Consider the following 20965-nt stretch of genomic DNA (forward strand, 5'->3'; position numbering starts at 1 on the left):
AACGAAATATACAATAGTACCTGAATAATTCGTAAAAAGAGCTGCAGATGTACATGATAAAGCAGTGCTTACATGTAACTGTATTACCATAACTGGATGCCATACAGTATAACCACATTATTATGTTCAATTATTTAAACCAGATTACTGTTTGCATGGAAAAATTCCTTTTGGTATTGTTTTTAAATGATTCGTAACCCAAAGCTGCAAATTCCCAATTGGCAGATGAAGCCTGTGTACAGCCACTAACATAACAGAGACGGCTCAGCTGATTTGGTTTAGTTGTTAGCAACTGAGCTAATCTCAATGACACAAGCAGCTCCTGTCTCAGTGGAAAAGTACAGAAGGGAAGTGGTATACCTTGGATCTTTATCAGAGCCAAACAGTTTTTCAACTTACACGGTGTGGCGTGCAGACCAATCCGACAATAATTAGGTCATAGAGGGGCCAAAGGAAACCATAGCCACTTTGTTTCTCACTGTGGCTCCACTCATGACCTGTTGTTTGTGTAGAGAGCCTGCGGTACACCCAGCTGAGAGGAATACTGATCAGTTTGCTGTAAGCAACTCTCGGGGGAGGGGGCTTTGCAATGGAGGGGTAAGTACCGCACTATGTTTCTGTTTTACACAGGGCTACACAGTGCATCGCTTTAATTCTAAAATGTGCTCTAATAAGTGCAGCTTACTGATAAAGACTTGCCAGCTAAAAACTTTCCATTCCTGATAATCCTGCCAGCTTCACTTCAACAAATAAATAAATAAAGCTTATGAACAGAGCCAAATAATCAGCTGAGGAGTTTTGTTTCTGTGCATAACCCAGAGCTACAGAGGTCTGGCAGCCCTTATGCTGTGTAGTTTGACATTTCAGATCAGATTTCACTGGAATTGTAATTAACTACCACTATTCCTGACATGTCAAGAGAATTCCTCAAAGGAAACAGCCTTGAGACATCGGGTAAAGACAACAACCTGGTGAAGAAGACCCAGCTGTTGGACCGTGGCCAGTGGGCAAACAAGTTGGAGTTCTTGCTGGCTGTGGCAGGAACCCTGGTTGGACTGGGAAACCTGTGGAGGTTCCCCTATTTGTGCTACAAAAATGGGGGAGGTAAGCAGGATTCCCTCAAACATACATCATACATGCATTATGCCTTTCAATTTCCTCTTCTGCACAAAGTCCAGCAACTGCACCAAATTTGAATGTAATGTCAACAAATGTGTGCAAATAAAACGACTCACAGAAACATTTAAACGATAAGGAGGTTGCTGCTGTTTGTTATTAGATAAACGTTTTTTTTCCTTTGTGTGATGAAATTCAAATGCGTGGACAAGGGGGATCATTGTTTTTCCTAATCATTAACATAAAAAAACACTGCATCAAAATTCAACTGTGCCTCGTATTTGATCGTTTCAAGGCCATAATCTGTGACTAGATGTGTTACATTTTTGGACTAGTTCTTTAGAATTTATGGGGCTGCTAAAAGTTTCAAGTAAAATCTGTGTATCTAATACTGTGGGACTCCATGTGAGCCTCATAAAGTATCCAGATGTTGCCATGCAAAAAAGAAAAAAAAAACAATAGAGCCACAAGAAAACATGTTTTTGTGAATCTTTCTCGAAAGTGAGTGTGAATTCTCAGTGCATGGAAATTAGCAGATTTGCCCTGTGAGATCAGAGTATTTGACATGCTTATCGCAAAATCGCCTTTCTCTCAGGTGCATTTTTGGTTCCGTACATCTTGTTTCTGCTTGCCTGTGGTATCCCAATGTTCCTGCTGGAGACAGCCATGGGACAGTTCACATCTCAAGGGTGCATCACCTGTTGGAGGCACTTCTGCCCTTTGTTTGAAGGTCAGTGGGTTGAACAGAGCTGTTTTATGTAACTGTGTTATGTAGCAGTGTGTTATATATGCAAAAAGATAACTTATAGAGAAAATGTGTCACCCTTCCAGGGCTTTTTCTTTCCTTTTCTCCAAAACTTATGCTGGATGTGCATGTACATGACATCTGATGTGATTTACAGATGAATAAACATCTTAATTTTATAGATACTGTACATGAATACGTATAGGCATAAACATAAATAATTCATTTATCAAATTAATAATGGTATGAAAATAATTTACGTTTCAATTTTCCTCATTAGAGATGTTTGAATTAAGCTGATTCAATGGAAAATCACTTATATGCTACCCCAAGTTATCTTAATCAAATGATCAAAGTTGGTGCAGCGGCAGTAATGTGGTTGTTGTACCGGTCTGTCGTGGTGAAGAAGGAGCTGAGCCGAAAGGCAATTAAAGCTCTCGATTTACCGGTCAATCTACGTTCCTACCCTCACCTATGGTCATGAACTTTGGGCCATGACCGAAAGAACGAGATCTCGGATACAAGCGGCTGAAAGGAGTTTCCTCCGCAGGGTAGCGGGATGCTCCCTTAGAGATAGGGTGAGGAGCTCTGTCACTTGGGAGGAACTTAGAGTAGAGGAGCTGCTCCTCCACGTCGAGAGGAGCCAGCTGAGGTGGCTCGGGCATCTCTATCGGATGCCTCCTGGACGCCTCCTGGGAGGGTGTTCCAGGCATGCCCCACCTCGAAGAGGCCCCGGGGAAGACCCAGGACACGCTGGAGGGGCTATGTCACTCCGCTGGCCTGGGAACGCCTCAGAGTCACCCCGAAAGAGCTGGAGGACGTGTCTGGGGAGAGGGAAGTTTGGGCATCCCTGCTTAGACTGCTGCCCCTGCGACCCGGCCCTGGATAAGCGGAAGAAGATGGATGGATGGATGAATGATCAAGCTCATACTGTATATATATTTGTGATTGGACGTTTACTTAGCAGGTGGTATCAACCATGGGGACTGAACGCTGTTGATCCAGTGTGACAACATGTATAATCTGAGAACACGGTCATTAACGCACGTTATAGGCTGCAGAGACACAAATACTCTCCTGAAACATCAGGACAAGCTTTTGGAAAACTTTGTTCAAACAGGAGTAAAGAGGTCCCACAATCAGAACCTTGATTAAGCTGACATTTATTTTCCCTTGAGTTTAAACTGGGTTCTCCATTCTTCACAAATCCAGCCGACAAAAAGCCTCTGTTGCTGGCTGCACTCGATGCTGGGATGGTGAGCACGTTCCTATATCTATAACTGTCAGGTTAGGAAACATTTTAGCTATCTCCTTCCAAAAACACGAAGCTTCAAAAGGATCGTCCTGGGGTGCCTTGAACTCATCCTGAGGCTGCAAAATTCCATCGCTGGGGTCCTCCACGTCGGCTAAATCATCACCTGTTGATCACAGATGGGGTCTGTTCTCTGGTGGTGGGCCTGCGGTATATTGCGGGGGGGTTCCACATTTCTCCTTGGGTTCTTGGAAACAGGAAAAATGAAGATCAACACTATTTTAAGAGGAAAGATCAACAGAAAAGATGGGGCAAAAAAATACAAGCAGAGAGAAGGGTCAAAAAAACAAGGGTCGTAGTTTGGAAGCAAAAACATACATTTAGTGTACTGCAGGAAAACAAATTGTTTAGTTTAATACAGTTATGATTCTCTGTGACTTTTTCAACTCTTCATGATGCAGATAAGCGCTTCAGTTACATAAAAACACTTTCTAAACTGGACGTTGGAATTTTTTGCCTTCACATATCCTACATGGGAGGCCAAGATTGCGATTGTTGAAATTACTCATTTAGCACGTCAGTAATTTGCAAGGATTACATGCAATGTAGTACCTTCAACAAGACGTCCCGCCTCACTGTGAACACTCATTACTTCACCCTGGTCTGCAAGCAGCTTCAGGATTTTCAGGTTGGGATGTAAGAATGTTGTGAGCATTTTTCCCTCAGCGATGACAGTGTCAAACTGTCAATGGAAGATGGTTGCTCAAACCATCAACAGGTCGGGGTTTTGTATGTCTCCAAAGCCTTGGTAGCATCCTTGAATCGAGCCAGAAATACAACAATGTTGCTCTCATTAAAGTCTCTGTACTCAGGTTAGTCAGGTGGCTTTCCTCTCCTCCTCGCTCCCCCAGAAGAGCATTGGTGTCCTCGTACTGGCTGGCTTTGGCAGATACTTCTTTGCCAAAGAAATCATCTTCAGCAGGTTTTCCAAGGGTGGCGTGGAGCACTGTGTTCAGAGCATGTGCCACTATGAAGAACCTACTGACAGTGTGGACCTTTGTTTGCACCTTTGCACCTCTGGAGAAAAACTCATCAAAATTGCATTCATGCAGTGCTTACATGATGGTGGTTATCTGCCATTTTGCACAATGTCTTGTCCCATTCAGATGTGCAAAGCACTCAATCAGCTCCCATGTGTTGCTGAGGTAATGCAAAGTGACACAAATATAAACGATGTTGCAGTAATCATCTGTCCACATGTTCAAAGTAGCTGCCATCAGTCAGCTGCATCCTCAGCTCTGAAAAACGTCCTTTGCACACTTTGTCGGTCTGCATGATAGAGTTGTCAGATCAGGTCGAGGCTGCTGAGCTTCCACATGGCCAGCTCAGGCACAGATGTCAATCAAATCCGCTGAATCCATCACCACACACACAGTTTCAAACAATCTGATGTTCAGGCACACATATTTTACTGCTAACTGGGTCATGACCTTCTTCTCCTCCCATTTTGGCAGTCTGTGAGTTAGTGCTCTTGGAAAGGTATCTGTCAGTCGGCACAGCGCAGGAGGTGTCTAGCTTGTGGCTATAATGCCTTTTGACACTTTCTACAAGCTGCAAAGCCAACAAAAGCGTTCACTGGCTCTCAACATTCTCATAGTCTCTGATCACAGCAAGCTTCTCCCAAACATCTGGCGCAGCATTCGATGGTGTATCGTCCACAATTTTTGTCTCACGACTGGGGTTTTTTGCCTCCATGTCATCTGTTTTGATGTGCTAGATAGCAGGTAGCCTACATTGCTGTCATATCAGTGACGTTCCATTATTTGGCCAGATATGAATTTAGGGGTCAAAGGTTGTATCGTAGACTTTAAAAAATAAATAAATAAATAAATAATAATTAAAAAAAAACTCCTGGTGACTGATTAGGCTTGATAATATTATAAATTATTTTAATTTATGATTTCTCCAGAAAAAACAAACACACATATTTTTGCCGCCTGCCTGCATTTAGTTCATTTTTACCTGTGCCCAAACACCTGATATTATGTAAATATATTTTTTCCTGTCACACAAAACTTTTTTGTGGGTTACCTGTTGGCACCGGAGCATTGTGGCTCAATGACATGTTTCTAATAGTTTTTGGAAAACAATGGAAGTCTGAATGAATGAATTCATTGTAGGTTCTGCTCTGTTCATGAAATTAACTGACAGTAATAAAAATGTAGTCCCAGACCTGGATAGACCCATCTGGATGACTGGAGACAGATTGGCGGTGTTTACCTCAGTTTCTTTTTCCTGAATGGTTTTCTTTGTCATACATCAACAAGACCACATAATTAAACAAGTCACCAGTCAATTAAGCTTGGCAGGTGCAGTGGCTGACAGAGTGGGAAGAAACTCTACACCTTTTAACACAGATTGCTGTGTTAAAAGCTAACTGATCGTGTCTGAGCAGGCCTGCCTGTCCTGTGCCAATCCACCTGCTCCAAGCTGCCTCACACACACGATCCACTGACAGTGTGAACTGAGTGGTCACATGACCAACAATCAAACCCAGATATAACTACAGTAATATGCCCTCTTTAATAATACAGATGTTATACACGCTGCAGTAATGTTTTGCCCGTCATTATCAATAGTCTACATTGACCACACTTGGTCTGTCTCCTCAGGGATTGGTTATGCTACCCAGGTTGTGATTGCGTATGCTGCCGTGTCATACATCGTCATCCAAGCGTGGGCCTTCTTCTACCTGTTCTCGTCCTTCAGCGCTGAGGTTCCGTGGGCCAGTTGCAGGAACACCTGGAACACAGGTCAGGAGACACATGCAGGAAGTTACGATGTGCATGACAGATGTTTGTGTCTATGTGTCGCTCATCAAATTGTTTTACCTTATGTCTTCAAATGGAAAGGTCTGCGAGCTTGGATTTGAAAAATTGAAAAGAAAACTGTTTGCATTCTTATTTGACTTATACGGAGCTCACAACACGTTAACAGATACAGTAGATAACTAAACTCTGTGGGTAGCAGAGTTTTCACTGCAGTCAGCCTTTTGATAATTTCAGACAGACTACTGGTTAATAGGGCACATTTTGGGAACAGAGAGAAGTGGAGGGTTACCAACATCCCAATTTAGTACTAGAATTACCGCCACACCAATGTATGCCCCACGAACCAGACAAGTTCACATGCATGTCTGTCCAGACTCATAATACGTGTAGGGAAGACTTTGAAGGAATTTAATAAAGGTTATTTAGTGTATTTTTTGGCGAAATGGAAGTTATGATTGCATTGGCATGTGTGTTTCCTGGGACTCATTTCCAGTGAGGAACATCTGGTTTTTTGTCCAGACTTTGTGAGTCAATCTGGATACAATCTGCAGATGGCAAAAATGGATTTTGGTTGGCACTCTGAACAAGGCCCTATTTTTCCAGAGGAGCACAGAGGACTGATATAGCTTCATCACATGCTGCAACCACAATCACCTGAAGCTCAATATTACCAAAATCTTGTGGTGGACCGTCTGTCAGTGTGTGAGTTCACTGAGAGAAACAATAAACAGAGTCAAATTCCTTGAATGTGTCCACATGTTTGGTGGGTGAACCTGATTCTGATAGAAAGGACAGCTGTAGCCATGACAGCAGACAATACAATCAAATGCTGAAAACTGTAAAACTTAATCCTCATCTTCACAATCTCCCCCTCTGTTCCTGATTCATGGTATCCTCTGAGACATTTGTGTGAAATTTGTGTGAAATTAGTGAATGAATTCTTCAGTTATGGCAAAAAACATGTGCTCACGTTCATCTTTGACCTTTGACCACCGGAATCGAATCCGGTCATCCTTAAATCCAAGTGAATGTTTGTGCTGTATTTGAAGAAATTCCCTCGAAATGTTCCTCAGATTTTGCGTCCACAAGACTGGAACGCACATACTTATGTACGTCCGGACAGACAAACAACCTGACAACATAATGTCTACGGCCACTGCTGTCTCCGTCGTGAAGGCATAATGAAGTGGTGGAGAATTATTTTGTATTTGATGAGTATATAGGACTGTATCTGTCTTGTTCGCCAATTGAAATATCTCCTCTCTTGTTTTTTTCCTCAGAGTTTTGTGTTGAATTTGATAAAAAAAATGTGTCTTCCAATTGGACAGCAACTGAGAACTCAACAACGCCTGCAACAGAATTCTGGGAGTAAGTGCGATTCCATGTTTAGCTGATATCAGATGATTTTAAGAGGCTAAACGCACCCTGTTGCTTTGTGTGTTTGTCTGTCCTCCTTATGTAAAGAAACAATACAGTAGGCCAGCAGGTCACATATTACGAACACTGGTTCACAGAAAGGTCAGCAGACAGCATGATTAGCAGACAGTAAAACGTAGTGACTTTGCTAATCCGGATTTATCCTGTTGTGCCACCATCAGGTTCAAATTTGTGGTTTTGCAAGAAATGTCTGCATAACTGTTGGACGGATGCTTAACATCACCATGTTACTGTTGTCATTTTGAGTATGTTAGCTTGCTAATTTTTGCATAAGTACTGCATTTGCATTGCAACGTGACAAAGCCACTGGAAGCGGCCGTAGTTTTGTTTCATGTGTCAAGAACCAACTTTTCTTCCACTAAGTCAACTTTCTTTGAGTCAAGACGGGGCCCAAAGATATGGTCCACAACAAATTATTTTGGCTGTTTTTCAAAAATGAAAAAACAAAATAAAATAAGTGCCTTGTCAAATTTCCAAAGATCCAAACTTCTGTACAACTTATACATTTCTATATTCACATATATAATCTCTGTGGTGCATCTGTTACACCTTTTTACCAGAATTTGGTCGTTACATGCAAATGCATTTGGCAGCAAAGTCAAAAACAGGGCGTGAAAGAACATTTCTCAAAAGATAACTGCCATTTCAACTTGAAACACATTTTTCTGCCAAGTCAACCATTTTTCAATATGTGTTAAAAAAATACACCACTGGGACAACCCACGGCTCTGCGGGAGGATTTTCATTTCCCAAACTATTTGGCCAGCCAACCAAAGTCGACTTTAGTGAAGTCATACTGTTTGAGAAACAGATTCGATACTGTAAGCTCGCTGGACAGCTAAAAAAGGAGCAATCCATCTTTCTTCCATGTGCTGAAAATGACAGCCTGTAAAAATAAAGATGCCAGAGCGAAAAATTAAACTCGCTGTTTCTTTATTTGGTTGTACTGGGCTGAAATGTATGCAGGGCATCACTAATGTTAAGTAGTATAAGTGATGCTTAGTTCTGAAGTTGTATTACTTTGTTTAACTGTTCTGCTCTTCTGCAGGGCCCAAAACATGAATGTGATGCAATGTTGCAATAGCGCTGTGTGATCAGTCACATTGATCAGTCATTATCATAATATTCTTTGTTATTATATGATCATTATTAGTCTTGCAGAAACTTCCCGGGTTTTTGTCTCTGAAGTGTTTAACTGACCCTGTTTTGGAAATATGATGTGTTTCTTTCCAGGAGACGAGTGCTGGGTATAAGTCAGGGGATTGAGGAGGTTGGTAGCCTGAGGTGGGAGTTGGCCCTGTGTCTCTTACTGGCGTGGATCCTGTGCTACTTCTGTGTTTGGAAAGGAGTGAGATCCACTGGAAAGGTACAAGTCAAGATTAGATTAGGTGCATGTGTGTGCTTTGCTTATATTATAGCAGGAATTACATTAAAAACAAGGTTGGTAATTGCTTAGCTGTGTCAGGCAGTACACGTGCATGGCATCATCAGCATTTCTCATTTATTCTATTACTTCCTTAAATTTGTTACCAGTCTGTATGTTGTTGAAAGGCAGAACGTTAGATGAGGTGTTGTGCCGTTGTTCTTAGATGTCTCTCCCATGAACAGTGGATATCAGATTCAGACAGGCCCTCTTCGCTGCACAAGCGTATCACAAACCGCCCGTGTCAACCTGATGAACGCCACCTGTTCATGTGGGCAAATTTCATTCCCAAAATGTCACACGAAAGTAAAAACACCACACAGAGCTTTAAGTCCTCCTGTCATAGCTCAGCAGACAGAAACAAAACACATCAGCAGAGTCAGAAGTCGTGCTGGGGGAAACAAATAGAAAATACCAACGCGGTGCTGTAGTGTGACAGAAATGACGAGCCAATGGTTTGATATGAAGTTAGATGCTGTAAAAAACTTAAAGCAAAATAAATCATGGCATGATGGGAGGTTAAGGGATAAGAGAGTCACGAGGATGGACAAGAGAATATTATGCAGTAAGTGTTGTCAGCAGGCATTTAGACCAGAAACAGTCCTGTGTTAAAACAGTGCAGGGGGCTGCACAGGTGAGGCCGTGTTTTACTGCTGAGGCAATCCAGGAAGTCCAGTTGGAGTAACAGATTAATGCTTGACAGATCCCAAAACACTGCACAACAGTTTGTAATACTCACAGGATTTTACGACTGTGGAAAGCTCACAGCTGACATCTAAGAAGAAATTCTAAGCATGAAAAATAAAAAAAGTGCCTCTGACTGGCTAGTACACATTGTCTTCACTGTTTTGGTTGATTAGGTTTGGCACAAGGAGTGAGACTGGTCAGGGTAAGGGTAAGAATATCAGTGTAAGCCAATGAGAAGCAGAGTAGGGCGGGTCTTGCCTTTGCAATCCAATCTGCCGTGTGCTCGCAGTGTGCAAGAAAACAAGTGTTTCTTTCATTAGCTGCGAATGGATACATTCAGTTCACCATATGAGCACGTTCAATGAGTGCTCTCTTTTAGCACAGTCATCCTAAACACTGCTGGCGGGCATGCAAATAAATAAATTCACCTCCCGCCAAAATGTTTGGTCAGTCTTTTTCAGACTGCAGGGGCGCCAGGTCGCAAAAAATACTAATTCTTGCAAAAGTGGCGAATGCAAACTAGTGAAGCACGAGTGAAGAAGAGCAGCTTTGACAAACACAACCAGCACCAAATATGTGCCAGAAAAGGCAAAGCAGACCAATCAGAACAATTGTAGCTGCACACAGGTAAAGATAAATGAATGGTAAAACACAATAAATGCAGATGCGCGAGGACTGAAAAGACCATGTTTGTACATCAGTATGCATGGAGCCACACCAAGGAATTCATGTGGTTTGGCATCCTACTGTGAACAGACAATGCTATGGTATGCTTAGTCTTTAAAGCTGACTTTGTTTCATGTTGACAGGTAGTTTACTTTACAGCCACGTTCCCCTACCTGATGCTGGTGGTCCTGCTGGCTCGTGGACTCACTTTACCGGGAGCTATGGACGGCTTAGCTTTCTACCTGTATCCTGACCCGACAAGGTTGGTGGACCCTCAAGTAAGTAATAAAGCCAAACATTCAACACAAACACCAAGACTGCTCAATACCCTCCTACCAGAGGCCCACATACTGAAAAACACTTTCACAGTATTGTGCAGCAGGCTCCATTCTTACAGTAGCTAAAATGGGGAAAGATCATTAATATTTCTGTTTTGGCATGTGTTTAGGTTTGGATGGATGCAGGCGCACAGGTTCTTTTCTCTTTTGGGATTTGTCAGGGCAGTTTGACAGCTCTGGGCAGTTACAATCAGTATAATAATGATTGTTACAAGTAAGTGCTCTCTGTTCTTTGTCTTTTTGTTCCTTGAATGCATCACCAAAGCATTCGTAGATTGGCCTGAGATTCTATCAATTCATTTTTCTCCTTTTCTCAGACATACCAGTATGACTTGATCAGTAACTTATGATTATTTGAACTTATGATTATTGATCAATATGCTGATTATTTCCATAATTGAGTTGTGTTTTAGGGTTTTTTTTCTTAAAAAAAAGGGTCAGAAATATTGAAATACGGCCATTATGATTAACCGAGGTGAAATTGCTTGATCTGTCCAACGAACCATATTTTAGTGTTCTCAGAGTTTTATTTACTTTTATTTATTTATTTCTCATTATCTCTATCGTGATTTATTGTTGTATTCCCATTGTGGCATTTTTACATAATTCCATTTGTTTTTAAAATAGAAAACAAAATCACCCAAGAGTCATTCATGCTAAATACTTTCTGTTTGTTTCCTCAGGGACACATTTGTTCTGTGTTTGGTGAATGGCGGGTCAAGCTTTGTGGCAGGGTTTGCAATCTTTTCAGTTCTGGGTTTTATGTCGTACGAACAAGGAGTGCCAATATCTGAGGTGGCTGCTTCTGGTAAGACCTGCATGTATAACAGAGACTTGAATTAGAAACTTCCAGTATGATAATGTACTGCAGGATGCACTATGCATCACTCTTTTTATTCATTTAATTGAATGTATTCATTTAAAAGGACAATGCACACTAATCAGCATGTCTGTAAACGTGCCAGTGTTAGCCTGCTGGCTATTTTTCAGCTGCAGTCCTCCAACGTTTTGAAACCAGTAAAGTTTGCTTCATTTAGAGCTACTGAACAAATCTGATCTTGAAGTGCAGATTTCATCACACATGCTTTAATTTTCAGAAAATCTGAAATCCTTGGAGAATGTTTCTGCTAATTTCAAAGACAAACACACAGTATGTTTTTTACTGGGCATGCTGTATTTTGGAGTCAAACCTCCTGGATTAGCCTTCTCTTGGCTAAAACACTAGGGGAACCATAAATCCAAAATCTAAGACAATGAAACACTCTACAACAGAACTGCTGCAGGCATGACCCTCACTTAAGTTTGTATTTGTGGGATTTCCATACCCTCAATGTGTCTTGATGATTGGTCAAAGCACAAAGTTTGCAACAATTAATGGGCCACAGGAAATAAATGATACCATCAGGTCAATGTGGTCCGCAGTTCTTGTCTGCAGTGATTGGTTGAATCTGTCCCTCAGACAGGCTCTGTGTGGAAGCTGGAATATTGGACATTATTGACCCTTGAAAGCCATCGAAACCGTATTATTAAAACTCGCCTTCTCAAATGCAGGACCTGGCTTGGCATTTATCGCCTACCCACGTGCAGTAGCCATGATGCCTTTACCTCAGTTATGGGCTGTATGTTTCTTCATCATGGTCATCTTGCTGGGCGCAGACACACAGGTGAGATAGAAACATCCTCAGCTGAGTTTTATTACTTACCAGCTTCACTCACATTGGTCTGTGCCTGCGGCAGTTTGTGAGCCTGGAGTGCCTGATGACCTCCGTGACAGACATGTTCCCCACGGTGTTTCGAAGAGCTTATCGTCGAGAACTGCTGCTGCTTTGTCTCTGCTCCGTTTGCTTCTTCCTTGGCCTCCTTCTTGTCACAGAGGTGAGACTGCAGTGGGTCCCACCCACAGCCTCTCGTATTTATGGTCTGTTCACAATGTATAAAAGCCTGCACGTGTACTGTCCAAAAACAGGCCAATGATGATTACTCCACTAGCCTTCTTTTACTTACTTCCTGTCCTGGACCTGTTGCATGCTGTAAATTTTTATTTGTTGAAATAGTTGCTTTTGTGTTTGACGCTCAGTAACAATTGACCCTCCATCTTCCTGCAGGGAGGCTTGTATTTCCTTCAGCTTTTTGACCATTATGTCTGCAGTGGCAACAATCTTCTCCTTCTCTCAGTGTGTCAGTCAATAGCAATCGGATGGATATATGGTGAGTTGTTATAGTTGTCCTGCATTAATCAGCAACATACTTGATACTTGTTTTTTATTTATATGCCTGTCGAAAATCGTCTTAAAAGTTTTAAAAAGAAAAGCAGAAAAAACACACTTTTTATCATTATTATTATGTGAAGTCAAACCTAGCCAGTGATGGACACCATGCTTTGTGAGGCACAGGTCAAAGGCACTGACTCGTAGCTGTAACTGCAACCGTTCACTCATGCACCCTCTCTGAGTAAATGCTCATTTGGGGCTGCTTCGAAACCTTTTAACATGCTGTCAAGGCCAGTATCCTTAATATATCTTATTATGTTAAGAATACGTCCAAGCTGCGGTGCACGGTCAGTTGATTTACTAGATTTTTTTCTGTTTTAAATTCAGATTTGTTCCCTCCATATCTCCCATTTAAGCTTTTTTAAGCTTGATGGACATCTGAACTTCTCTGAATGTGAATGAATACAAAGGATCTAAGAGAGCGCTACACACACACTTTTCACACTGCCTCCTTGTCAGAAGGAATTTAAATCGCGTCTCAGAGGGATTTGTGGTTAGAGTTTGATATGGTGAAGTGCTCATAATTGCAGCACTTGTACCCACAAAAGTTACTCTTAAATCACACTTCAAACATGTTTCCTGTTTTCTTTCTGGAATGCATATTTCCTTTTTATATCCCAGTGTGAGAATAGCATCATTTTTTGTGTTACAAAAAACAGGAATTTGGGAGAGCACTTCAGATGTGCTTCAGAAAGTGACTTGACTTTTGCTTATATGTGTGTGTTCAGTGTAAAATTTTACATTTTGCAGATAATAAGGTTACAGAAGAGAAGTGTCATTCAATAAAAAGGGACGTTATAACACTTTCAATGATAATGCTGTTACTAATGAGGATATTAGGACAGTGGCGAAACTTGGATGCTGTATGCCGTAATGCCATAAAATAACTTTACAGGAGTCTTTGCATAATTGTTAAAAATGGAATCGTATCTATGTGTCTTTACAGCCAATCGGTGCAACTGTATAACCTCCACAGTGTTTTCCTTGTATGCAGAGAGAACCACTCTGTATACTGTATCGTTGATTTATTGATGACATTTCATCTTGATCTTGATGCTCAAATCTGTGGTACAAGCAAAAATAGAAAATATAAACAAGCTAAAGTGTTCTAACTTGTGTTTTCAGGTGACTGTGCAGAGTTCCTTTTCATTTCTACAGATTTTTTAGTTCAAACTGGCAATTTATTTTCCCTTTCATTACCAGGTGCGGATCGTCTCTATGACAACATTGAAGACATGATAGGTTATCGTCCGTGGCCATTAATGAAGCTTTGCTGGCTTTATATTACCCCCACTGTTTGTCTGGTGAGTGGAATAGAGTTTCTTTTATTTTTGCTTTATATTTGCTTGTGTCTTTGTCTTTCCTCCCGTTTCATCACTGCCTCTTAATCGTGCTGTAACTTCTAGGAGGAGAAGACCGACGATGAAACGAGAACGAGGTTTTAAAAATGTGAACTGAAATGAGAATTTCATGTAGAAAACATCTGAGAGGTCTCACTTTAAGGACTGGGACACTAAGGGTGAAAAAACAGGCCTATTTTATCACTGTCTCCCTGCCTACCACTCAATGAGATGGTACCTACAAAGTGAGTGAATGCACAAGAGCAATCCTTACAATAATATCCAAAATGAGAAGGAAACAACGGATGAAAGAAAATGGTTCTGCAGATTTGGAAGTGAACAATGCTGCTATCAGTGTACTGAGTCAGCCACTGGTCAGCTTTGAGTTCAGTCAGTGGGAACAATGAAACTGAAAGTTTTGCATTTCAAGAAGCAATTTTTAAAGGAGCAGCAATGCAAACAAGAAATGTCAACAGCGTTCTCGTCAACAAATACTCCCACTACCTCATAATCTATAGTTTCATTATATTTAGGCTTTAAAACTAACAAGTAACTAAAGCTGTCAGATAAATGTGGCGGAGTAAAAAGTACAATTTTGCCTCCAAAGTGTAATGGAGTATATGAAGTATAAAGTAGCATAAATGAAAATAGTCAAGTAAAGTACAAAATGTCATTCAGTACAATACTTGAGTAAACTTTCCAACACTAGTTTTAGTTCGGCGAGAGTCTTAATTTACCCAGAATTTATGGTACATGAGGCCTACATAAGACAGTTGTGCATCACACAGCTCCCTGATGCATTTCAGTACAGACTTCAGATGCATTTATCTGAAATCTGACTGCTGGCATTAAGACACTGGCTCCAGGGCACTGTGGAGACCAGTCAAGCTCTTTCATACATAAATCAGGAAACTCTTTCCTTTTTGTACATTTTTGCTGAAAGGAATTGTCCTGTCGACCTGCCCAGGGTGTCCCCTGCCTTCACCCAAGCGATGGCTGGGACCCTGCAAAGGATTCAGCGGTGTATAGATAATGGATGGAATTGTCCTGTTGAAACAGGAACAAGCCTTCCCCAAACTTTAGCTGACATGTTTCGAAACATGCAAAAAATGTAATTTTGTGCTCAATCTAATTAAGATTTCGCTTGACTCGAACTAAACACCACAGCCCAAATGACGAATAACCTGCTCAGACTGAAAATACACACAAGTGTTAGGCCCAGGGTGTCCACATAGGTTTGGCCACATAGTGTGAACGAAGTGACACCACAATAGATGAGCGAATGATTAATAGATGTAACATTCTTGATGACTGGACCAGACTGAGACCTGAGTGGATGTCACTGGACTGGCAGTAAAACTGAGGTTTTGGTGAAAGTGATGCCAAACACTTGATTTCACTGAAAATTGATGATTTTTTTTTTCTCCTGCCAGGGTACCTTCATCTTTTCAGTGGTGAAGTACAAGCCGCTCAAGTTCAACAAAACCTACGTCTACCCGACCTGGGCTTACGCTCTGGGCTGGTTCCTCGGACTGTTTTGTGTTCTCCTGGTCCCTCTGTGGATAATCTTTAAAGTGACTCAGATGAAAGGGACAGTACGGCAGGTACGTACTCTGTGAAGAACAGATTAAAGCCTTGTGTGATCTTAACTATCATTTAAGCTGTAAGCTTAAAGCTAAGCTTTCTAAGCCAAAAAGGCAATAACTGACCAACGATAATAAGCTGAATAGCTTTAGGTTTGGGACTGTTGGTCGGATGAAACACACAATTTATTTACAATTTCTGTTGATTTGAGCCCAACTTCTCAGCGGTGCTGGGACGGTCTTTGATGGTTTGCACTTTCAACTTTGTGTGTCATGCCTAATATATTGGTTTTGTTATCATTTTAGTAATAATTTACAAGTGTACTTAGTAGCATCATGGTTTTATGGTTTTAATTCTTGCTAATCATAATTACTCAGACTTAAGACTGGGCTAGCCTCTGTACTCTGACCTGGAGGACACAGAGTCTCTTACAGCTGTAACGATGGAACACATGCAGACAAATCCATGATACTACTGGCCGGGTTAGGACTTAATACCACTCTGCACAGTGCAGTCAAGGCCGTTCCACAATGAGAACTAGTTACACACTGCCACAATTACAAGTACTGCTGCACAACAAGCATCAGAGTCCAACAATGTACTTCAAGTTTAAAAAGCTTTCAAAAGGAACAGCAGTACATCAATGAGGCCCTCTAGCCACACATGCTGGTCAAGGACATGCAGCTGAACTTGCCATCATGCTCAAGAGAAACACTCAACTTGACACTAATGATGTCTAAAAATGCGAGAAATTAGAGGTGAGAAGAAAGGCACTTCTCCACAGGCTCTGCTTTTGTGTTTGTGCCTGTACGTATCTGAGTGCCTGCAGGCTCATATTTTTCCCACCGTTTTATTTGACAGTTAAGTCTGTTGTCCCATTTTGAAGCAAAGGTGTGGCAGCATTAAGAACCACGGCTGTCACCAACACTTATGTGCATTATCGATTAAACTGCATGTCATCCGTTATATTCAGTATTCAACTTGCTTGTTTTTGTCCAACCAACAGTCCAGAGCAACAAGGATACTCAGTTCATTTTCACATAAGAAAAAAGAAAAGGGATAAACCTTAATGTTTGAGAGGGTAGAACGAAAAATAAAAAATGATTTAAAATATTAATGCCCATTAATTTTTTTGCCACTGGACTAATTGATTTGTCGACTAATTGTTTCAGCCATAATAAAACAATTCAGAACTAATATGAGAATGAATAGACTCTCTGACAGCACTAATTCAGCCAATGCCATACTTTGTTGTAAGAACACTTAAAAGATTGTCATACATAACATCAAAAACCTTCTCATTCATTTTATTTCACTATGACTGCAGGGGCCCAACAAAAAACTTGAACCTGACTCAACTTTTGGCAAAAAGTCAATGCAACATCATCCAGCAATGCACTGACCACTCAAATATGTGCAAGTGCACATTCCTAGTAGATTACTCTAAACCTCAATATGCTGGTGTGGCAAAAACAAGTCTGGACAGCCAAAAATCATGGAGATCAGACAGCATCTTTCTTCAAACATGCAACGATAATGAAAAAGTCTGGGAATTCTCGCCCCTCCCTCATCCTGAGGGGGGCATGAATATATTGTCCGTACGCAATTTCATAGCAATAGTCCATCTAATAGTTGTAGAGACAATTACTAAAAAACATAAATGTGAAGTTCATGGTGGCGCCAGAAGAAAAGTCAGGGGATTAAGAGACAAGACTGCAATATTCTTCACTCACTGCCCCTCCCTATTTCTTTAACTATTGCTACATTTATTTATAACATACATATTCTAACATAAATAAATGTGTTACAAATGAATTGTGATATTAATTGTTGTATCACCACCCTGTTTCTGCAGAACCTCAGGCAGCTGTGCCGCCCTGAAAACAAGACGCACAACACAGCAAAGCAACCTGAGCAGTGCCCTTTGAACCCAGACAACACCCTCACTCCTGCTGCCACTGAATACAAGGCAGGCGGTGGAGGGGAGGTGGAGATGCAAATGTGAGACACGGCACACATTTGATACTGCTTTATAATAAGATGTTATTATTTGAAACTTTTAAACAGGTTTTTACAAGCTACGCATTTTTAAGAAATCGTGATGAGCATTTAATTCTGAAGACTTCCACCTCTGCTGGGTTTCCATGTGAGGTCTTCAACCTGCACGGTAAGCAGTGAGTCTTATGTCGCTGTAACATGTCACTGCTGCAGACCTACGTTGTAAACACACAGTATTGACAAGCTTTTTCAGTCAAAGCAAACCTTTAATGTGTTGTTTTCATGTTTCAATATGCCACCTCCATAGGGGATCAGGAGATGCCAATCTTGATTGTCACTGCCCACTAAGATGCACCACAGATGTCTAAACAATCCCACACCACCAAAAAATGACAACGTAAAACAAATAATAAAAAAAAGAAATCCCCAGCTCCAATGGTAGCTATGACGCATTCATACAAAGCAGTATGCCTTTATAAGGAATTCACATTAGTGGTAAATGCTTCATTTTTATTCTTCCATATATTAAACTTAAATTATATCCTAAAAATAAGTGTATTTGACATGGTTCGCCTTATACATATCCAGATGCAGGACTGAAGTCTAAGTATTATCTGCACTATTAGGTATCTACCTATCCTTTGTTATAATGCTGTGGGGGCCATAAGCCTGAGTCTGCTACCAACAAGCAAATTGCCTCTCACAGTGCGGTGTACGTTTATGCTTTGCAGCGTAAACTAACTGCAACCCAAGCGCTCATTATCTCACTGAATGATGTGGTTTAATTACGGGTCTTCACACTCACAGTTTATCATATGGAGAAATGTTTGAGTGGATTAGACAGACATCCTGCTCAAAACAATACAACACACCTGACGGGAGTTACGCTGTTTGTCACTGTTGTGACCCCCTGATAAATGCTCGCTCTGCTAAGCAGGTCGTTACTGCCAACTTGAAATGTCTAAAATAAGATTCATTTTTGCAAAGAAAATGTAACTGCCACCTCAAGGACTTGAATGGGCATAAAATTCTCACTGCAAAAATCTGATTTAAAAGTAAAGTGTCAAAGGTAAAAGAGTGTGTTCATGAAAACCTGTGCAGAGAAGTGTACTACAGCTCCCAGGGGACACTGCAGGAAGAAACATAAAATACGGGTGTTTGTCAAAAGGATCTCCACTCATTAAATTCTGTTGCCGGTATCGCTACTGGCAGCCAGAAGCTGCTGATTATACTTTGTAGCTCACTGTTAATATATTGAGCAGTTTTGGATATACAATGATTATATCAGGAAGTGCAGTGCACTGTTTTAATCCTGATTACAACAACAAAACACTCTGATTTTCTGAGTTACACCTCTGTCTGACTTCTCCATAGCAACAGCTGCTGTGGCTCAACTGTAGTACTTGACCATACCTAACTGGTAAAGAAAAAAAGGAAATGAAATCCATGCTTAAAAATTAGGACACTGCGTAAAACATACATGAATGAGATAACTGTTTTGACACATATTCAGTTGAAAACAGTACAAAGACAGAATATTTAATGTTTCACCTCATCAGCTTCATTGATGCGTGTGTGTTTGCGTCCTCTATTTGATGTTTCAAACAAGTTGGGACAGGGGCAACAAAAGACTGGGGAAGTAGTGGAACACTCCAAATACACCTGTCTGGATCATTCCACAGGTAAACAGGTTGATTGGTTCCAGGTGGTTGGTTTGAAAATAGCACTTTTTTGGAATCAGGGTTGTATATTTGCACTGAAGTTATAATAAATATAACTGATATATAAAACAAACATGAGTTTAAAATGGGGGAAGCCACAGCTCTGCCCAAATGTGTCACTTAATGGATGCTTGCAAAGTCTAAGGTAAATTTTGTGTAAACAAGATATTCAGATATTGTCCAGTGTCAGACATGCACAATTTATGGCAGTCAGTTCTGACTTTTGCGCCCCACTGTAGCTGTTTTATTAAAGTAAACACGTGAAGGCATCCGTGACAGCTGATTGTTGGAAAACTGATGTTGAATTCTTGGCAATGTCGAAGGAGCACTGACAAGAGAGTGAAGGTGATTAAATAAAGCTGCTGAAGTCTCAATATTATTAGACATGATATGTGTTATGTCAATGTAAGGAATGAAGTCTAACATGCTGTAACCACATTGCACCTGAAGTATGAATCAATGTTATATCTGCCATAACTTCTGGCTTCCTGGCTGTATCTGGCTACTCAAGTAAATTCAAGTTCATATTATGTCTGTTTGTGTTTTTAGGTTTTTTTTTTTTCGATAGTCTTTCTAGTCTTACTGTAGCCGTATAGTCACTCATTGACTGATTTAAGCATATGACATTTAATGCTGTTGCCACCGCAAGTAAATCACAAAAGTGCACTTTTTCAGGTTACATAATTTTATATACATTTATATATGCATTGTAAAACAATTGTTTTTTGTCAAATTCTATTCATGCTATGATAAATCAATGACTTTGGTTTCATATTGTGCTGATTTTCAATTGTATTTATACACTCTGTTGTTATTGTATGTTATCCTAGACTGGGCATTACTTTAATGAGACACAGCTAAAAGCAGGAAATAAATGCAAATGTTCCTCCGCAGACTTCAGGAAAAACCTAAACAAAACTGTCTCCTCAGTCTCGTGAACCCGCACTGTTTGAAATAAAGCAACAAGAGCTTATTATATATATTATTATATAATGTGACATTTCTCTATCGCAAACTGAAAGGAAAGACATGTTGAGGTACATTTACTGTGCTGTAGTATTTCCATTTTATTCTACTTTATACTCTTACTCTACTACACTTCAGAGGAGGAAATACTGTACTGTTTACTTCACTACAGCTGTTAGAGTATTTTTTACTGTGTGGTATGAATACTTTTACTATGTTAAATGATCTGAATGCTTCTTCCAAAACCAGTGATCGAGTATATTGAAGAGATTTGGCTGGAATGAGCGAATGCTCTTGTGTGAAAGCTGAAAAGGCCACATTAGCAACCAACAAGCTATAGTAAGCTGCTTGAAGTGTCAGTCTGCACTTAAAGGAAAGACCAGAGACTCTGAGAGGGCCCCCTGCTGAGATCTTAGGAAACTGTGCTGCACAGAAATAATCCTTGAGGAGCAGAGAGGGTGGACAGGCAGAACAGTGCTTGCATAAGGGCAACTGCATTAGATGAAGAGCTAATATACAATAAGCAAGTACACTATAGGCAAGCCTATGCATGAACTTGGACTAATGCATAAATGAAAGCATGAACATAAA

The 20965-nt window shown here is 40.7% G+C and overlaps 1 protein-coding gene across 2 annotated transcripts; it reads left to right on the forward strand.

Annotated features, from left to right (window-relative positions):
• Positions 1 to 429: 429 nt before the first annotated feature.
• Positions 430 to 20716, forward strand: LOC121611924 (sodium- and chloride-dependent GABA transporter 2-like). 2 transcript variants are annotated; one of them, XR_006007125.1, is made up of 16 exons: positions 430 to 597; positions 920 to 1104; positions 1712 to 1846; positions 5786 to 5926; positions 7225 to 7312; positions 8615 to 8747; positions 10301 to 10435; positions 10606 to 10709; positions 11179 to 11303; positions 12047 to 12159; positions 12233 to 12370; positions 12601 to 12703; positions 13969 to 14069; positions 15539 to 15709; positions 17545 to 17856; positions 17995 to 20716. XR_006007125.1 is itself a non-coding variant. In XM_041944660.1 (15 exons), exons 1-15 carry the CDS (start codon positions 590 to 592, stop codon positions 17692 to 17694), a joined length of 1830 nt encoding a protein of 609 aa, XP_041800594.1. In that variant the 5' UTR covers positions 430 to 589; the 3' UTR covers positions 17695 to 20716. The 2 variants fall into 2 exon arrangements, 1 of the variants encoding a protein (XP_041800594.1); XM_041944660.1 differs by having other exon boundaries at positions 17545 to 20716.
• Positions 20717 to 20965: the final 249 nt, after the last annotated feature.

Source organism: Chelmon rostratus, chromosome 2, assembly GCF_017976325.1.
Source record: "Chelmon rostratus isolate fCheRos1 chromosome 2, fCheRos1.pri, whole genome shotgun sequence".
Lineage (NCBI taxonomy): Eukaryota > Metazoa > Chordata > Actinopteri > Chaetodontiformes > Chaetodontidae > Chelmon > Chelmon rostratus.

Excerpts from the sequence above, each read along its gene's own strand:
- LOC121611924 (XM_041944660.1), top strand. Across the intron at positions 10,710-11,178 it reads TATAATAATGATTGTTACAA|GGACACATTTGTTCTGTGTT; the intron begins GTAAGTGCTCTC and ends TTGTTTCCTCAG. Across the intron at positions 15,710-17,544 it reads TGAAAGGGACAGTACGGCAG|AACCTCAGGCAGCTGTGCCG; the intron begins GTACGTACTCTG and ends CTGTTTCTGCAG.